The sequence below is a fragment of the Haliotis cracherodii genome, unplaced genomic scaffold, assembly GCF_022045235.1.
Source record: "Haliotis cracherodii isolate W230 unplaced genomic scaffold, xgHalCrac1.p SCAF_10, whole genome shotgun sequence".
NCBI classification, from domain to species: Eukaryota; Metazoa; Mollusca; class Gastropoda; order Lepetellida; family Haliotidae; genus Haliotis; species Haliotis cracherodii.
The window spans coordinates 7,388,198-7,407,931 of NW_027266265.1; the positions used below are offsets into that span (position 1 = coordinate 7,388,198).

Here is a 19,734-nt window from a genome sequence, read left to right on the forward strand (position 1 = left end):
CCTTTTGTGCGGGCCTAAACAACAATTTTCATTGTCTGTAATTTTTGCCACAAATGAACTGGACGTTCTCAGGTCTAAGGGACATAGGACAGACACTGGATACAAGAGTAGAACATACCTAGAAGGCACTGCTGCAGAGATCAGACACATTGAACATAACACAAACAAGGTCAAGAAAAAACTATGCTTCCTATTCCGAAATAGGTCAGGTAGCACTGGTTAAGGTTTTCTTTGTGTGCTTTTTGTCCCTTGTAAAATCAGTAACTTGTAATATGTCAGAAATGTGTTTTTTGTTCGTCATTAAACACTGTACCACAGTGATTGATATTGTGAGCAACAATCCATGCCCTCATGGAGCAATGACATGCAATTTTAAGCAAGTCACTGAACCATAACCAGGTTACTGGGGACCAATTCTAACTCGGAATCCCCAGCGGTTGCTTTCAAATGAAGATAATGCATGGTTAATAGTGAAGTTCAACAAATTTACACTTGTAGCATAAACCATGGACAATACTGGGATGGTGGTAAAAGCTATTGAGCAACTCAAGAAAAATGGTTTAGGGTCATGGACTCTAGATTGTCAGTGGTGAAACACACATATATTCTTTGGGCTTAAGTGCTGGTCAATAAAAGAGACTGATGCGGTATACTACTCAAAGAAGTTAAAGAACCCCCGATTCTTTCATTGTACTATAGTTGATCTGTCATGGCATGTTAAGACATGCATTAGGCACAATGTCATGGCATGACAGATTAACTATCATAATATGAAAGAATCAGGGTTCTTTAACTTTTTTTGAGTAGTATATAAAATATGATCACACAATGCCATTTAGAAAGTGGTCAAATGCAACACGTTATATTTGGGATAACAGTTTCTCTGTAAAGTACAGATTCTCATATTTTTTGGGTGGGTTGAGTCCCATCCGGGATTCAAACCCACACTGCCAGAGTGAGGCACCTAATCGCCAGCACACAAAGTCAGCGATCTAACCCACTCAGCCACTGAGGCCTCCACACAAATGCAAGTCCGACAACTGGTAGTCTAGATCACATACTTTGTGTACCCTTCCGACAAGTGTAAATTGGCACAGCTCCCATGTCCGAAAGCTGACTCAGCCCAAAAAAGTACGAGAATCTGTACTCTAATATAATACTGGTCAGATCGGAACTACTGTCAGATTTTACATAGCAATAATTGTCACATCATTGGTACATCATGAATGACTGGGATAACCTCTGCAGCTTAATTTCCACATGTCCTGAGAAAAAGCATTTAATGATTATATATATATATATATATATATATATATATATATATATATATATATATATATATATATATATGTATATATGCAGGAGACACCTTTAATATGTTCATAATATTGCTGAAACATATTTCTAAAAAATTGCATGTCTCAATAAGGTTACAAGAATGGAATACAACAGTAGCATAAACAAAATAAGCAACACAAAATATGTACCAGGTAAAATCAGTAAAAATTCAAACATCTGCTCCAGGTCTATCAACCAAACTAATATGATCAAAGTTATACTGCCGGGCAAAAGAAAGTACACACATGAAAATTGGATTTGACAAACAAAAGTACAAACTTTATCAATATGTTCCTCGGCTGAAATCAGTCGCCCTAACACTGCAAACTTTAGGTCTAAAACACTATGATACCCATATCAAATACATCACCATTGAATAATCATTTCTTGTTTGTTTTGTTTTAGCCACCATCAAACATGGATGTGTACTTAAACCGTTTAGCCTCTTTCACTTAGAATGAAGTCCATTATAAGTATATATGTTATCAAACTGAAGCTGATGTGTATGGCAATATACTGCAATAACACCTAGCTTCATCCAAAGTCAATACTCCACGGGTATTAGTACACTATATTCCTCATTCACCCCCATTATGTATGGCAGCTATGCATAATAATAGTAACACATATATATTTGTATACAGGTAATAAAATAGTACACACACAAATCAAATGAGCCCTTCTCCACTCATGAACTTTATGCCTGCCATTGATGCAATGAGTAGATGTCTACAAGCCGAGTGAGTGAGTGAGTGAGTGAGTGAGTGAGTGAGTTGGGTTTAACGCCGCTTTTAACAGTATTCCAGTTATATCACAGCGTGTCAGCTTAATGTGTGAGGAAAGCCTGAAGTCATGCAGGTCTCAGATGTTTACCACTTCGGTGAAACCCATGAGCACAGGTATGGTGCTGATAAACCTAGAAACATAATAAGGGAACAAGCCAATTGCACATGCTGCATGAGAAATATTTCCGATGAATCTTATCGCCCACTGATCTGTTCACTCACTTGTCTCCCTCTTGCTGGAATCGGTCTGTGAAGCTACACTGCAAAGCTGCCATTTGTGTTCTCGCATGATGGAGGAACGTACAAACCTTACTGACGATGAGCTTCAACACATGATGACACATTCAGTGGTCGGAGAGGATACAACCAGCCATTTGCACCATGTATATTCCATAGTCATGGAAGCCTATCAATGACCCTGTACGACAATGAGCATGACAAAGACACTGAAATACTCTTGATATGTGCGAGTAGTGGTTTACACTGTCTACACATCATTACAGTCAAGCTGGAAACACACTGCTGATCTTATCAGTTACAAAATTAAAAGAACCAGGGTCACTCATAATTAAACTAAATTTGTGTAGAAAAATGAAATCCCATATTTCGTTACTTTTTTCTTATATGGTGTGACTGACACTGGTTAACCAACATCTATTATGACAAAAAAACATGTACATGAAAATGATACTCAATAACTAGACCCTTACAATGTTCACAAAATCACATTGGAGACACAAACAAAATGTAATGTAACAATATTCGATTTACACATTTCATCAAGTGACAGGAAGCCAAGGCCCCTGTATTGAGGGTACACAATCCATCAATTAGCACAGTCTACTGCCAGGTAAATACGACAAAAAGAAACTTGAAGTCCAAGATGTGTCTGGTACTGGAATTCTCAGTGACAACAGCAGTAGAAGCCAGCTAATAAGAAGCAGTTGTCAGGGATTGTGATAATACAAATATCAGATACAGTTACTGTTTTTTGGTTTGTTTTTTGTAGTTTAATGCAGCACTCAGCAATATTCCAGTCATATGACGGCTGTCTGTAAATAATCAATGCTGGACCAGACAATCCACTGATTGACATCATTCGATCCACGTAATTGGGATCAAAGACATGCATCAACCAAGTCAGCGAGCCTGACTACACAATCCCATTAATTGCCTCTTTCGAAAAGCATAGTCGCCTTATACGGCAAGCATGGGTTGCTGAAGAGCTATTCTACCCTGGATCTTCACAGGTCTACTATTATGTGGGCACAGAGGGTGATGGTACAAGTTCATTCAGATTTTGACGCCACTCATAGTAGTGTGGTATATGTGGAAACAACTGCCAGATCTAGCTCAATACGGTGTTGAGAGCCTTTTCAATTTGGGTAATAGTTTAACCTCTTTAGTGAAAGCCATTAACATGGGTATGGTGCTGACAAACCTAGAAACATAATCAAGGCAACTCCCCAATCAGCAGTTCCTGGTATGACTATGGGGTGCAACTCTCCACAGTAATCTGCAGTGCCTTAGGTTACTGGGCCACCCGTGCCCTCACCTCAATCAGAGCCAGGGTGGAATACAGTCACAAGAACAACAAACACAATGAGACAGTATCACATATAACTGTCTCCAAACCAAGATTAACCAACACAAAGGTGTGTCCACTAATAACTTAACCCTTGCAACAACAGAAGTAATAAATAGCAACAGTAACAGGATGGCTTAAAAGAGTGGATGAAACCACTGTATACAATAACAAGCACATGTAAAACACATGGGTGTGGAGAACAGTCCAACCTACAGGAGACAGTGGAAGGCAGTAAGCTGGGACTACATGGCCATGAGCTTATATTCAATGCTGTAAACATTCGCAAATACAGGAAAGTACATCGTCAAGCACTCTGAAAGCCCTGTGCGTGCAAACATGTGGAGTATTTCTAATAAAATATATCTTTAGAATATGTTCTTGTCCAAGAGGTAAAAGAATATATAAGATGGACACATATTCTTTATCATTGTCTAAGCACCACAACACTTCAAATAAGCACCACACAAGGGATAAGTAAAAAAAATCAATATTTTTTAAATGACCGTGCCTTAATGATGTCTGCTGGTATGAATTTTACTGCAGAACTCAAACTGTGAAGAATGGGACTGCTTTAGAGACAAAATTATTTCATACTACATGTATCATCTACATGAAGCAGTTCTGCTAGGAATCTAAAGTCAGATCTTGGCTTTATATATTAAACAAAAAGTGAATTAAACCCATATTGCGAAAGTTAATGGAAGCAACGCTGCAATGTTCATTAAACAATGACGTCACTGTATTGTTATTCTGTTGCATGATGTTAAAGGACTGTATCATTGCTGTATAGTGCTATCTGTGGATGTCTCTGCACATTAGAAACTGAGGGACAATCTAATTGTGCATCTACATTTGTGCACCAACAAGTAGACATTATAATGGGCTCTAAGAGAAAAACGTTTCATCTTTATGTGGTTAAAACAGTTAAATCCATTATAAATGATAGGTTTATACAAGCCTTATAAAGGTGAGGAAATAATATGCTCCTGAAGTAAAGTTTGAATTTGGCGAAGCAGTTAACAAACTGTGCGTGGTGCAATGGAATGCAGTGGCCAAACCTTTTCATTTTAGATTTAAAAATACCAACTCATAAAATATTATAAGCAGTTGTGTACAATCAACCTGGGAAAGGGCCTCCCTACATGAATGTATTCCTTGATGAGTAAAATACTGGAATACAATATTTGACAACCGTTGGACTACCAGTAAGGGCATATACACGCCATAATGAACTTTGACTCTATTTCACATTTATTTACGTACGTTACTCCTACTATTACACTACCTGGCCATACAGGCATTCATTGTGTGTCTATATATTCAAATATATTATTTTTCTCCAAGATTTCATTCAATTTCTTTGCATTAATTTCTGATCGGCAAATCACATCAACTCACTGTGAACTCGCCTTGAAACGAACATTAGACGTTAGAGATTCAAAGTCATTCTATCAATTTTCTTTTCAGTTATGATATTGGCCATGACATGAAGTGTTTTTTAAAATAAATCACCAATAGATCGGGGAGAAAATGTGTAAACAGCTGGTCGCCATTTCCAGCTTATTTTATGACACTAATTCACATGCAGTGGCCAAACCTTTTCATTTTAGATTTAAAAATACCAACTCATAAAATATTATATACTCTTCAAACAGACCATCAGACATGCTTAATCCATATTAAACTTCGCAACAATGTAACCCCACCCTGCAATGTGACGGACCACTACATTAATAGTCAGGTCACATGCATTTTGTTATCATCGTAGTCACTAATCCAGATTTAACAGCCATTGAGACCATCTGATCATCTTTCAGATAACCTGGTCCACCGATCATAGACTGAGGAGTAAAATAGGAAAGGATTATCCTACAATTGTTGAAATGTCTTTAGAGATCAATAGTTTTCTTCATCCCTAGGGAGGGTCAGGTGTGGAAAATTGACTGAGAAAATTAAGATGAAAAAAAATATTGTATATTTTTAATCATAAATATTATGCTGTGGTTTAGATGCCAATGAAATATTGGACTATTACTCAAGATATGTCCTCTTTGATCAGGCTTCTTTTTCAAGACTTGGATCATTCGCTAAGCACACTAGGCCTTTGACTATTCACTGCTTGTGGTTAAAGTTTAAAGTGCAAATTCCATAATTTGACAGTATTTGTGTTCTTAGGTAAAATTTAGTGAAGGACCTATGGCCATGATTTTATTTTTAAAAATAATCTATTCCATGCCTGGTATTATGAACAATGCTATACTAAAGTAGAACATAACACTTATGTTGAGAACTATTTCTGAAACTTAGGACACTGAGCACCCTAGAATGACAATTTCTGCTTGAATTTGCCAGCACTATGAGGTGTTTCCTGTCTCCCTCCATCTGGGTGGCGACTGTCTGGAGGGGTGGAGACAGCCTCCTGGGAGGCACCACGCTTCACAACTGGAGTCAACTCCCATCCAAAATGCTGCAACAAACAAGAGAGAGCTGGCTGTGGACTGCACAGTGGACAGTATTTCATTTATATCACTATGACTTTTAGGTCTTATCATTAATATTAATTAATTAGATGTGTTGTAGGCATTTTCCACTTTGCACCAAAATCAAGGTGCTGACAGAAGAAAGATAATAATTGTGGTGAACCTGCAATCAAAACCTACATCCTGGCTAAGTAAGGGGAGGCAACTCCACACAGCAGCAGCTGCAGTGCCTTAGTTTTTCTGTCCAACTGTGTACCCCGAGAGGAAATAGCGTCCAATAGATATGAACCAGTGTGGCTTAATTGGAATCAAAAGCTGCTGGAAAATCATTATTCAGAAAGTATTAGGCACCAACAGTGCAATTGCTCTAATATATTTTTGACTGTTTGTCACCACAATTGGCAATATTCCAGCTATATACTGCAGGCACTCTGTCAAACATTGAGTCTGGGCCAGGCAAGCCATCATGAATATTATGAGCAATGATCAATGATGCTGGGGCACAATGACATGCAATCAACTAAGTCACTAAGCCTGACCACCTGATCCATTGTCGCATTTTACAACAAGCATAAGTTGCTGGAGACCTATTCTAACTCGGAATTCCAAAGGGATGAGTAGATTGGAAACTGACCAATCAATGAAGTCAACAAGGAAGGCAGCTCCAGCACCTTGAAACAGTATGGGTATACCTTAGGGGTCTCCATGTTGTGTTTAGAGCACCAGTTTTCAAAGCACCGAGCAGCAATCCCAAGTTTGGCCTTCTGCTGTGGATCCTTACAATAAACCAATATCATCTGCTCAGCAAATTTCTCCGGAAGCATGTGTGAGACCTACAACAGAAAATTACAACAATTCAGCACTTACTTAGGCTTAAAAAAATAAAAGAATTGGTTCTCTGACAATGGCTTTTGAAAATATAGTGTGGCAGGCGCCCCTTTTGTTCATTTAGGTTGTTTGAAACTAGTATGTAACCAAATAAGCAGTTGTGTACAATCAACCTGGGAAAGGGCCTCCCTACATGAATGTATTCCTTGATGAGTAAAATACTGGAATACAATATCTGACTACCCTTGGACTACCAGTAAGGGCATATACATGCCATAATGAGCTTTGACTCTATTTCACAATGCGAAAACGTTATCATGAGCATACAACATCAGAAGAAGCATGTCAACAAATCTGTACTGAAGTACGTACGTTACTCCTACTATTACACAATCTGGCCATACAGGCGTTCATTGTGTATCTTTATATTCCAATATATTACTTTTCTCCAAGATTTCATTCAATTTCGTTTGCATTAATTTCTGATCGGCAAATCACATCAACTCACTGTGTACTCGCCTTGAAACGAACATGAGACGTAAGAGATTCAAAGTCATCCTATCAATTTTCTTTTCATTTATGATATTGGCCATGACATGAAGTGTTTTTTAAAATAAATCACCAATAGATCGGGGAGAAAATGTGTAAACAGCTGGTCTCCATTTCCAGCTTATTTTATGACACTAATTCACATGTAATCTTATTTCCTGTGTATGAAACATTGTCCGCCATACAGTACACAAATACCATTGAATTTGTAAATCATCATATCCAGTGATATTTTATGAAAAAGTTCAAAAGGCAAAACAAGCACACAACTATTGCCACCATGACCATAACATATAACACGAGATGCGCAGTACATCAGTGCGCCAAGCTCCTCACAGCTATATCCCGTTCGCAGAGCTCTCTAATACTATCACTGCCACCAGTCAAAACTCCCCACAATGATAGATGACCACAACCCTGCTTGGAGTTGAACTCGCCGTTTTGACAGTTATGTTTACAAACAAGTGACGACTGTCATGACGCCAAATACACTTACCCCTGCTTAATTACTTTCTTTGTTTGTCTATTTGAATTTCTTTCTATTTCATTAAAACTATCATGTAATTGATATAGTAAGAATGTAAGGGAGAAGTTGGGGGATTTTCCGTTAGTCTGCGATCTTGAACCAATCTGATTATACAAACAACAAAGTAAATTTATCTGGAAAACATGGTCAGTCGTAAACCTATTCAAAATGAACTATGATGGCATTCCCAAAGACATAAACAAACATATGAACGCTACTACATTAGGGGTTAGAGGGCAAATTTCAAGATTCTTGTAATGGCCGCACCCACACTGGTGGCAGCAATGTTACCGAGAGTGTAACGAAGGTGGGAAGGAGCTTAACCAGTCCGCATGTAAAGGGAAGTAACTGCACGCTATATTGGATCGTTTTGTTTTTAAGTATTGTAGCATTTCACTGCCAGTGATGTGTGTGTTCAAGATGCAGAATATTTAAGGATTTTTATTTTTTTTAAATGGAAATAAAAATGAAACGTGTGGCAGACTTTGTGATGATGCGGCAGTGCCTGAGAACAAAGAATTTTTTTTTTTTTAGCCTCAAAAATTTTAGAGAATGATTCATATACACTTGAAACCTGTTAATATTAATTTCAATGGTCCAGAAAAAAGCTCTTTCTCATCCGGATTAACATATTATCCCTATTACTAACACAGTACTCCCTGTGGTATTAAAGATGCCCATCTACAGTATCACAGACGCCTACCTACAGTATCACAGACGCCTACCTACAGTATCACAGATGCCCATCTACAGTATCACAGATGCCTACCTACAGTATCACAGACGCCTACCTACAGTATCACAGATGCCCATCTACAGTATCACAGACGCCTACCTACAGTATCACAGATGCCTACCTACAGTAACACAGACGCCTATCTACAGTATCACAGATGCCTACCTACAGTATCACAGACGCCTACCTACAGTATCACAGATGCCCATCTACAGTATCACAGACGCCTACCTACAGTATCACAGACGCCTACCTACAGTATCACAGACGCCTATCTACAGTATCACAGATGCCCATCTACAGTATCACAGATGCCCATCTACAGTATCACAGACGCCTACCTACAGTATCACAGATGCCCATCTACAGTATCACAGACGCCTACCTACAGTATCACAGACGCCCATCTACAGTATCACAGATGCCCATCTACAGTATCACAGATGCCCATCTACAGTATCACAGACGCCTACCTACAGTATCACAGACGCCCATCTACAGTATCACAGATGCCCATCTACAGTATCACAGATGCCCATCTACAGTATCACAGACGCCTACCTACAGTATCACAGACGCCCATCTACAGTATCACAGATGCCCATCTACAGTATCACAGACGCCCATCTACAGTATCACAGATGCCCATCTACAGTATCACAGACGCCTACCTACAGTATCACAGACGCCCATCTACAGTATCACAGATGCCCATCTACAGTATCACAGACGCCTACCTACAGTATCATAGATGCCCATCTACAGTATCACAGACGCCCACCTACAGTATCACAGACGCCTACCTACAGTATCACAGACGCCTACCTACAGTATCACAGATGCCTACCTACAGTATCACAGATGCCTACCTACAGTAACACAGACGCCTACCTACAGTATCACAGATGCCCATCTACAGTATCATAGATGCCCATCTACAGTATCACAGACGCCCACCTACAGTATCACAGACGCCTATCTACAGTATCACAGACGCCTACCTACAGTATCACAGATGCCTACCTACAGTATCACAGATGCCTACCTACAGTAACACAGACGCCTACCTACAGTATCACAGATGCCTACCTACAGTATCACAGATGCCTACCTACAGTAACACAGACGCCTACCTACAGTATCACAGATGCCTACCTACAGTATCACAGATGCCTACCTACAGTAACACAGACGCCTACCTACAGTATCATAGATGCCCATCTACAGTATCACAGACGCCCACCTACAGTATCACAGACGCCTACCTACAGTATCACAGACGCCTACCTACAGTATCACAGATGCCTACCTACAGTATCACAGATGCCTACCTACAGTAACACAGACGTCTACCTACAGTATCACAGACGCCCATCTACAGTATCACAGATGCCTACCTACAGTATCACAGACGCCTACCTACAGTATCACAGACGCCTACCTACAGTATCACAGATGCCTACCTACAGTATCAAAGATGCCTACCTACAGTAACACAGATGCCTACCTACAGTATCACAGACGCCCATCTACAGTATCACAGATGCCTACCTACAGTAACACAGATGCCTACCTACAGTATCACAGATGCCTACCTACAGTATCACAGACGCCTACCTACAGTATCACAGATGCCTACCTACAGTATCACAGATGCCTACCTACAGTAACACAGATGCCTACCTACAGTATCACAGATGCCCACCTACAGTATCACAGACGCCTACCTACAGTATCACAGACGCCTACCTACAGTATCACAGATGCCTACCTACAGTATCACAGATGCCTACCTACAGTAACACAGACGCCTACCTACAGTATCACAGATGCCTACCTACAGTATCACAGATGCCTACCTACAGTAACACAGACGCCTACCTACAGTATCACAGACGCCCATCTACAGTATCACAGATGCCTACCTACAGTATCACAGATGCCCATCTACAGTATCACAGACGCCTACCTACAGTATCACAGACGCCCATCTACAGTATCACAGATGCCCATCTACAGTATCACAGACGCCTACCTACAGTATCACAGATGCCCATCTACAGTATCACAGATGCCCATCTACAGTATCACAGACGCCTACCTACAGTATCACAGACGCCTACCTACAGTATCACAGATGCCCATCTACAGTATCACAGATGCCTACCTACAGTATCAAAGATGCCAACATACAGTACTAGAGGTCAGTGTTCGAAATAGACATCGGTCCGTAGGCCCGAGATTGACAGATTTGTTCTCGGGCTGATAGTTTTAAATTTCAGCAGGCCCCTACAGCCTGCAGTTTATTTTAAGCTGTAAACATGGTAAATGAATCATAACACTGAGATTGCTTGGTGAAACAGAGTCCAGCTTCAGAGTACTCCGCTCGTTAACTCTTTCAACACCGCAGGCCGGTGTACCAGTAGTACCAATAGTATATAATTTCATAAGCCTACCTGTCATATCATTCATTTATTATCACTTTTCACAGTCAGACAATACCTATTTCATTTTAATTTATCATATTTTATCAACAGATATGTACTATTTCCCACAATGTTATTGAAAAAACAATAATCTGGGACACATGCTTCGACAACGGGTCCATATTGAATTAAATAAAAGTAAAGTAGGATTAGACCTGACAAATGGTGTATGACATGTAGCAGCAAAGATGTTTTACAAGCTGATAACTTCCTGATAAATGTAGGCTTCATCTATCACCACAGAGTCTCTGAGAACTCAGTGTGATAGCAGTAAAAGCTTCTGGTTGACCGGTTGCGTTTTGTAATTTATATTGCAATAGTATGTTTCCTTGCTTCAGCTAAAATATTTGGGCCTACAGTTTTTCCACTGGGCCTACAGTAATTCTACTGGGCCTACAGTAATTCCACTGGGCCTACAGTTTTTCCACGGGGCCTACAGTGTTTCCACTGGGCCTACAGTTTTTCCACTGGGCCTACAGTAATTCTACTGGGCCTACAGTTTTTCCACTGGATCTACAGTAATTCTACTGGGTCTACACTACAGTAATTCCACTGGGCCTACAGTTTTTCCACTGGGCCTACAGTGTTTCCACTGGGCCTACAGTTTTTCCACTGGGCCTACAGTAATTCCACTGGGCCTACAGTTTTTCCACTGGGCCTACAGTGTTTCCACTAGGCCTACAGTTTTTCTACTGGGTCTACAGTATTTCCACTGGGCCTACAGTAATTCCACTGGGCCTACAGTTTTTCTACTGGGCCTACAGTTTTTCCATTGGGTCTACAGTTTTTCCACTGGGCCTACAGTTTTTCTACTGGGACTCTGCTGAGTTTCAGACACTGCTACAGGTGCCTACCTACCTATAGTGTTACACATGCCCACCTCCAGTACAGTACATGTAGAGTATCACCAGTGAGTGTGTGTGTCAAATATCAGCCCAGTCATCCTACCTGAGTCTTCCTGACCTCCACAGCCGTGTTTGGGTCATACTTGTTATAGAAGCGGACATTTTCTATTGGATTCTTGTCCTTCATGCCATAATCCAGATACACCAGCTGAAATATATGTAGCAACAATGTACAGCACCCAAGTCATGCATCATAATGGTAAACAGGCATCTACCGGCACCTATCTATTTCCCAAGGATCCTAAGGAATAAGTTTGCAAGTTCTGTTTGTTTGTTTGTGTGTTTGTTTGTTTGTTGTAAACACCACACTCAGTAATATTCCAGCCATATGACAGCGGTCTGTAAGGGGTGGTAGTTGTAGTTGTGGTAGTAGAGGGTGGTAGTTGTAGTTGTGGTAGTAGGAGGTGGTAGTTGTAGTTGTGGTAGTAGAGGGTGGTAGTTGTAGTTGTGGTAGTAGAGGGTGGTAGTTGTAGTTGTGGTAGTAGAGGGTGGTAGTTGTAGTTGTGGTAGTAGAGGGTGGTAGTTGTAGTTGTGGTAGTAGAGGGTGGTAGTTGTAGTTGTGGTAGTAGAGGGTGGTAGTTGTAGTTGTGGTAGTAGGAGGTGGTAGTTGTAGTTGTGGTAGTAGCAGGTGGTAGTTGTAGTTTGTGTGTTTGTTGTTCAACGCCACACTCAACAATATTCCAACTATGTGACAGCGGTCTGTCTGGGGAGTGGTAGTTCAGGTAGTAGGGGGTGGTTGTAGTTGTGGTAGTAGGAGGTGGCATTTGTAGTTGTGGTAGTTGAGGGTCGAAGTTGTAGATGTAGTTTGTCTGTTGTTTAACGCCGCACTCAGCAATATTTCAGCTATATGACGACAGTCTGTAAATAATGATCCACGGAATTGAGATCAATGACATGCATCAACCAAGTCAGCAAGTCTGACAACCTGATCCTGTTAGTCGCCTATTACAACAAGCATAGTCGCCTTATACGGCAAGCACTGGTTGCTATTCTACAATGGGTCTTCACAGGTCTTTTCACTGTGAACATATTATCTACAGGCTGACAACCTGTGGCACATGCACATAACACTGCTCATGATCAGGAGGCCTTCGTTAATACACTTTCTGAGTTGAAACAAGACTTTGATCAAGTAATCATCTTAAATTTGGTCCAAACTATGATTGCATTTTTTCTTATCAGAATGGAAATGTCAATGATTCAAATAACCACATGTTTTGCATACAATAGGACACACATTGCACATATTGTTTGTGTCCATTATCAATTCTAATATGTGTACACATGGTATAATATCCAATTTTCAGGGGCAGTTGGGTAGCCTAGAGGTTAAAGCGTTCGCTTGTCACGCCGATGACCCATGTTTGATTCCCATTGGGTACAATGTGTGAAGCCCATTTCTGGTGTCCCCAGCCGTGATATTGCTCGAATATTGCTAAAAGCGGCGTAAAACCATACTCACTCACTCAGTCCAATTTTCAGTGTCTGGTAAAACCCTGGACCACCATCTGTAGTATGTATTATCAAGGAGGTTTTTGGGGACATTTTTACAGTTGTAATAGTATTGTTATATCTCAGTCAGGTGAACTAATACATTGAAAAAAAATGATGACTACATACATGCACGACGATGTCCTCAAATTCAAGGGCGACCTCAGACTCCTTGTCGTCCTCTGTCATACTCTCAATCAGCTGACTCTTAATTAATGGGATGTCTTCCTGGAAATCAGAAAAAGTCATCCTATACAGCCTCCAAGTAACAGAGGTCAAGTGATAGTACATACCGCATTCGACGTAAAAAGCACCCAGGGCGCTCTCAAAATTAGAAATAGGGGGCTCTTATTAGAATATTATTTTGGTGAAAGAAACAGAGTTGAAAGATAAATTTTGTGGTTTATGCTGACAGCCTGAAGTGTTTATGTACGACAGATATAGTTTTCCAGAATTTAATTGCCCATAATTAAGGGTGCATATAAGACACGAGTGTGTATTATTCGTGAATAAATAAGTCTTGTGTACATTGATCAATCGGAAGGGTTGCTAATTGGGATTGTTCACTAGCCAATATATTGGCAAATATCGCCGTGGTTGCTTATTAGAGCGGGGCGCTTATTTCGTCGAATTCGGTAATAGCCACAAAAAGTACTCCAAAAACAAAGAGAAGATCCACTCTTACACAAGCATAACAGGAGGTGTCCAGGGAACCCCCTCCGGACCTGTACAGATGTCCTTAGTCTCATTTCACAAAGCAGAGGAACATGATCCTGAGTGGGTGAACTGGACTCAGCTTTAAAGAGTACTTCAGTTATATCACAGCATCCAGGTTTTACCTTGACGTACAAAACTAGGGGGCCAGGGGACCCCCAATTACTAGTTTCAAGGGTCCTTACAGAAAATATGAAGGTCCTGTATAAATAAAATGGTGTTCTGTACAGTACTGTAAAAATTTATAACAAATATAATTACAGGACCTTTATTTATCTTATCAAGGATTTGGTACCATGTATATTATTGTTGCGCAGGGATCGATTTATGGAACTTGATTTAACTTGCACCAGCTGCATGTTGACGTTGAAACTTAGCTGAACCAGACAAACCTAGGTTGCACCTTGGTCCCATAAATGTATTATAGTTGCGATATCGATGCATGAACTAGTCCAAATAACTAAGATCTCAGCTCTCTGATGACTGTGTCATGAGATATAAAAAATTAATGACAATATTGCTGTAAAATGTAATGACTGGGGAACATGTGCACATAACCTTGAAGTAGTCACAGTTTGATTAAGTCAATCCCGAGAAAGCAAGACAAATAACAAGTAACACAGGGATTAGTGATGTAGTGTGGCATTGAGTGTGTTCAAAGATCGTTGTTGTGTGGAAGGTATGTGAGGGGTAGTCCAACACAAATTTCATTATTATTCACATGTAACTGGTGCATGTAGACATAAATATTAGGTTGTACATAACAATAATATTCAACACTGGTGCATGTTTTATATAGTTAAATTGAGCCCTGTACACGAAAAGGACGCCAAATATTTTTTTTCTGCATCAATTATTCACATTTGTGCGTACTGGACACATTTCTGCATCGCGTAAAACCCTGTAGGATGGTCAGCAAGATATGAGAGGAAAGCCCAAAGTCATAGACGTTTACAACTTCAGTGAAACCCATGAGCATGAGTGAACAGACAAAGAATTGTCTTCAAAAACTCTGGTGCAAATCAGACACAACATAGGTAAGTCACCCATTTGGATACTGCATCAAGCTCTTAAATAAATCTAGACTACAACGGTCTCCATAGCTCTTTGCGTTCCACCATCAATACGTCATGGGTATGTATACACATGTTCCTCCATCACCTGTGAATCACATATTTGTCTGTTTGTTTGTTTGTTTGTTTGTTTGTTTGCCAGCTATATGACGGCAGTCTGTAAATAATCAAGTCTGGACCAAACAATCCTGTGATTGACATCATGAGCACTGATCCATCCATTTGGGATACGATGATATGCATCAACCAGTGAGCCTGACCATCAGATCCCGTTAGTTGCCTCTTACGACAACCATCGTCGACTTTTGCGGCAAGCATGGGTTGCTGAAGACCTATTCTACTCCGGGTCTTCAGGGGTGTGAATCACATGTATGACCTCTATGCAGCGTAATGGCGTATTTTGAGTGAAATAATGAAGTGGAACCATGTACAACTCACGGAATTGAAACTTGTACTTCTCTGAACTGTGCAAACCAAACCCTTGCCTGATATTGCAGCAGGGTAGCATAGATGGCTATGGTTCATGTTGCATGAGAAATATTGGCGATGTAATTCGAGCGATCATCAATCTGAGGACTATTTATCTCTCTGTTACTTGGCTCTGGCTTGAGGTGAGGTGAGGTGAAATGGGGTTTAACGTCGCGTCCAAGACTATTGCACTTATATAGCGACGTGCATGTACGTGTGTGTGTGTTTGTGAGGCTGCTTGTACTAGTCTGGACTGATGCCGATTTATAGTGCTCGCTCACTGAGATACCATGCCGCAGTTTAACATGAATACTCCACTCAGACAAAGTATACTGACACCGAGCCGACCAGTCCTTGTTTTAGCCCCTTAATACCGAGCGCCAGACAGGGTAACAACAAGTACCATCTTTTAACGTCTTTAGGGGATCGAACCCCAAACCTTCCACTCTCTGGGCGGATGCTCTACCACTAGACCACGGAGGCGGACTTGGCTCTGGCTTGAATCATTGGTCAAAGATAGCACCATCACAAAGCGGCCGTATGTATTCAAGGGTGATGGAGGAACGTAGTGCATCCAAACCTGTGAAGTCTTGACAATGTTCTATTCAACACAAAGGAGATGTAAAGATACTACCATTAGAATCCACAAGTATGCCTAACCTCGCTGATGATTCGGCCTGGTCTTGGCTGACTCTGCCCAACACACTTATACAGCTTGCGGCACATGATGTTGTTGACGATGTTACGAGACTCCTCCAGTTCCGGCTCGGTGGAGAGCATGATCTGATTTAGGATATGGTCAGTGAGGCGTGTGTAGGCCACCATGTCCTCAATACACTTAGACATCTTCACCATTGAACTGCAACATAACCAGACTTCAATTATTAGTGGTGTAATGATACGGCGATACAGTATTGTATCCCACGGCCCACGATGCCGTTCACTAACCGGACACCGCCTTCCTTATTTTATACATCAACTTCTGTTTCTCATAAAACATGCCACTGACTTAGTGAAACTGAAAAGAATGTATTACTTCTGTTGAATGTACTGTCACTTATTCAAAACTGGATTATGAAAACCTTACCCATTGGCTCCCGGTATCTTGATATGATCGTCAGCCTTGATCATCGCTTCCAACAACCTGCAATGAGAAATCAGTGCTAGAAACTGAGGGGATAATCCTAACTATTCATGTAAACCGTAGATGTCAAGCTGTAAAAGAACGACCATGTAGTAAAAAGCCACATAAATCAGTTAAATTGGCAAATGAGTGCAATGAGTGTGTGAGTTGTGTTTAACAACGCTTTAAACAGTATTCCAGCTATATCACGGTGTGTCAGCTTAATGTGGATGGGAAGCCCGAAGTGATGCAGGTGTCAGACATTTACCACTATGGTGAAACCCATGAGCACAGGTATGGTGCTGACAAACCTAGAAACATAATCGGGGCAAACTGGGATTTTAACCCACAATTCTTGGTTTATGGCATGCCCAAGGGATGCAACTCTGCACAGCGAATCGTGGCACCTTAGATGACTGGGCCACACATATCTCCAAGTTACCTCTTATGATTAACACATCATATGGTTTGTTGATTGTTTTAACCCCACCTTCTAAAACACACACACAGAAACATACCTACACCCCAACACCCACAACAATATTCCAGTTAAGGCTAAAAAAAATAATAGCCCATCCGCACTATATTTTCAAAAGCCATTGCCTGAGAACCAATTTTTATATTTTTTTAAGCCTAATTGATGTCGTCTGGTAAAAAATCTGGGCCAGACAACCAAGTGATTAATATTGTGAGCAATGATTCCTGCTGTAACGGCATGACACACAATCAACCAAGTCATCACCCGATCTATTTGGTTACATTTTACGACACCAGCATAGATTGCTGCTGACAAATTCTAACCCAGAATTCTTTTGGGGGTGGAGGGTCATCATGATGTTATCACTGACTATACACACGATATGATCAATGATGACATTGGGGAAGGGTTCTCTGATCAAACAAGGGTAAAACTTTGTCGTTTCATGAAACCTGAATTAATGTTCTGTTAACAAAATGGCAAGTCTATGCTTAAGCAGTTGAATATTTTGGGAGACGCGTTTAGATGCAATACTCACATGGCCTCCACGATCTTGTTGCCGCGGTGTTGGTAGGCCCGGCGATGCAGTGAACTCCGAGTATGGAACATATCGTACAGCGAACTCGCTTCCTGGAGGTCACAACAAGTACAGTTAATAAATCTGTCAGAATATTGAGATTTGGTCAGGAAGTACAGGGTGAAAAAACATTGAATTTACACAAAAATTCATAAACTGACTAACTGTACTGAAATTGAAGGGCAAACTTAAATCTGAGGCAGGCAAATTAATGGATGACAGCATGAGCAACAACATACGCCACATGGGGTGAGGAAGATCTATTCTGTACCAGAATCCTCATGGAGAGACAAGAATGGGGTACTAAAGACAAATTCTGTACCGGAATCTTCAAGGGGAGACAAGCATTGGGTAATGAAGACCAATTCAACTAAGTAATACTATTGTGAAGACAAGAATGGGGTACTCAATACCAATTTTGCCCTGTAACCCTCTTCGTAAGACAAGTATGGGGCACTGAAAACCTATTCTGCCCTTGAAACCTCTTCGTAAGACAAGCATGTGGTACTGAAAACCTATTCTGCCCTTGAAACCTCTTGGGGAGACAAGCATGTGGTACTGAAAACCTATTCTGCCCTTGAAACCTCTTGGGGAGACAAGCATGTGGTACTGAAAACCTATTCTGCCCTTGAAACCTCTTGGGGAGAAAAGCATGTGGTACTGCAAACCTATTCTGCCTTAAACACCACAGGACTGATATGAAAATTGTGTGAGTCCTACATTCACTACAAACTCCCCCAGGACTGTATGCGTACATTGATGTCAGTATTACAAACCTTGTCCCGAGCACAGATTTGCATCACGCCCTCAACACAGATGACCCGAGAAAACTTCATGAAGCGGTTGTGATCAAAATTGTTCTTAATGCCTAGCATGTAGCAATCTCGTGCAAAGTAGTCCCACTTGTCAACATCTATGCCGTTTCTCTTGTTGGCCACAATCTGGAAAATGAAACATACAATCAACACAGTTCAATCACGTCACTGCAGAAAACTATAAGTCAAGACTGCTCTACAATCCCAGGCAGTGAACCTAGGCCTGTTCCTTAAAACTATTTTAATGTCTATGTTAGAGAATGGGAATTACTGTGGCCTAAGGGCTAAAATCGCTTTGTGGAATGATGCCCAGGACTTGATACTCACTATAGAAAAATGAAAAGCTTAATCATTTGGCAATAGGTTAGGCAGAGTCATGGTTGTCAGGCTAAAAGATCTTACCCCAGTTGTCAGACACCCCAGTCGTCAGACACCCCAGTTGTCAGACACCCCTGTTGGTAGACACCCCAGTTATTAGACATCCCAGCAAGAACAAGATAAGGACATTATGTGTTCACTGGAGATGCACAATTAAGACATGTACAGTGACATGCACAACAGTCGGTGACATTGGGAGGAGTCACAGTGAACACAACCATCTGCCAGCTGACACAACAGGTGCCAAGTTCATCAACACAATGAGGAGAACCTGCGAAGAACCCACACTGCCCATGCCTGCCCTCCATAGGACCCACCTTCACTTCCATCATATTCATCCCTTGACAGCGCCCTCTACAGACATAGAAGCCACACCAGTCCAAGACTGCCAAAGAG

The 19,734-nt window shown here is 40.9% G+C and overlaps 1 protein-coding gene across 1 annotated transcript in view; it reads right to left on the minus strand.

Annotated features, from left to right (window-relative positions):
• Positions 1-1,361: 1,361 nt before the first annotated feature.
• LOC139454013 (deoxynucleoside triphosphate triphosphohydrolase SAMHD1-like) overlaps positions 1,362-19,734 on the minus strand; it is a 32,126-nt gene continuing 13,753 nt past the window's right edge. The window contains exons 9-16 of the mRNA XM_071235487.1: positions 18,922-19,086; positions 18,107-18,198; positions 17,055-17,111; positions 16,628-16,826; positions 13,842-13,940; positions 12,265-12,369; positions 6,884-7,024; positions 1,362-6,178 (exon numbers count right to left, since the gene is read on the minus strand). Coding sequence (XP_071091588.1) covers positions 6,032-6,178; positions 6,884-7,024; positions 12,265-12,369; positions 13,842-13,940; positions 16,628-16,826; positions 17,055-17,111; positions 18,107-18,198; positions 18,922-19,086 — 1,005 coding nt within the window. The 3' untranslated portion in view covers positions 1,362-6,031. The remainder of the gene's footprint in view (positions 6,179-6,883; positions 7,025-12,264; positions 12,370-13,841; positions 13,941-16,627; positions 16,827-17,054; positions 17,112-18,106; positions 18,199-18,921; positions 19,087-19,734) is intronic.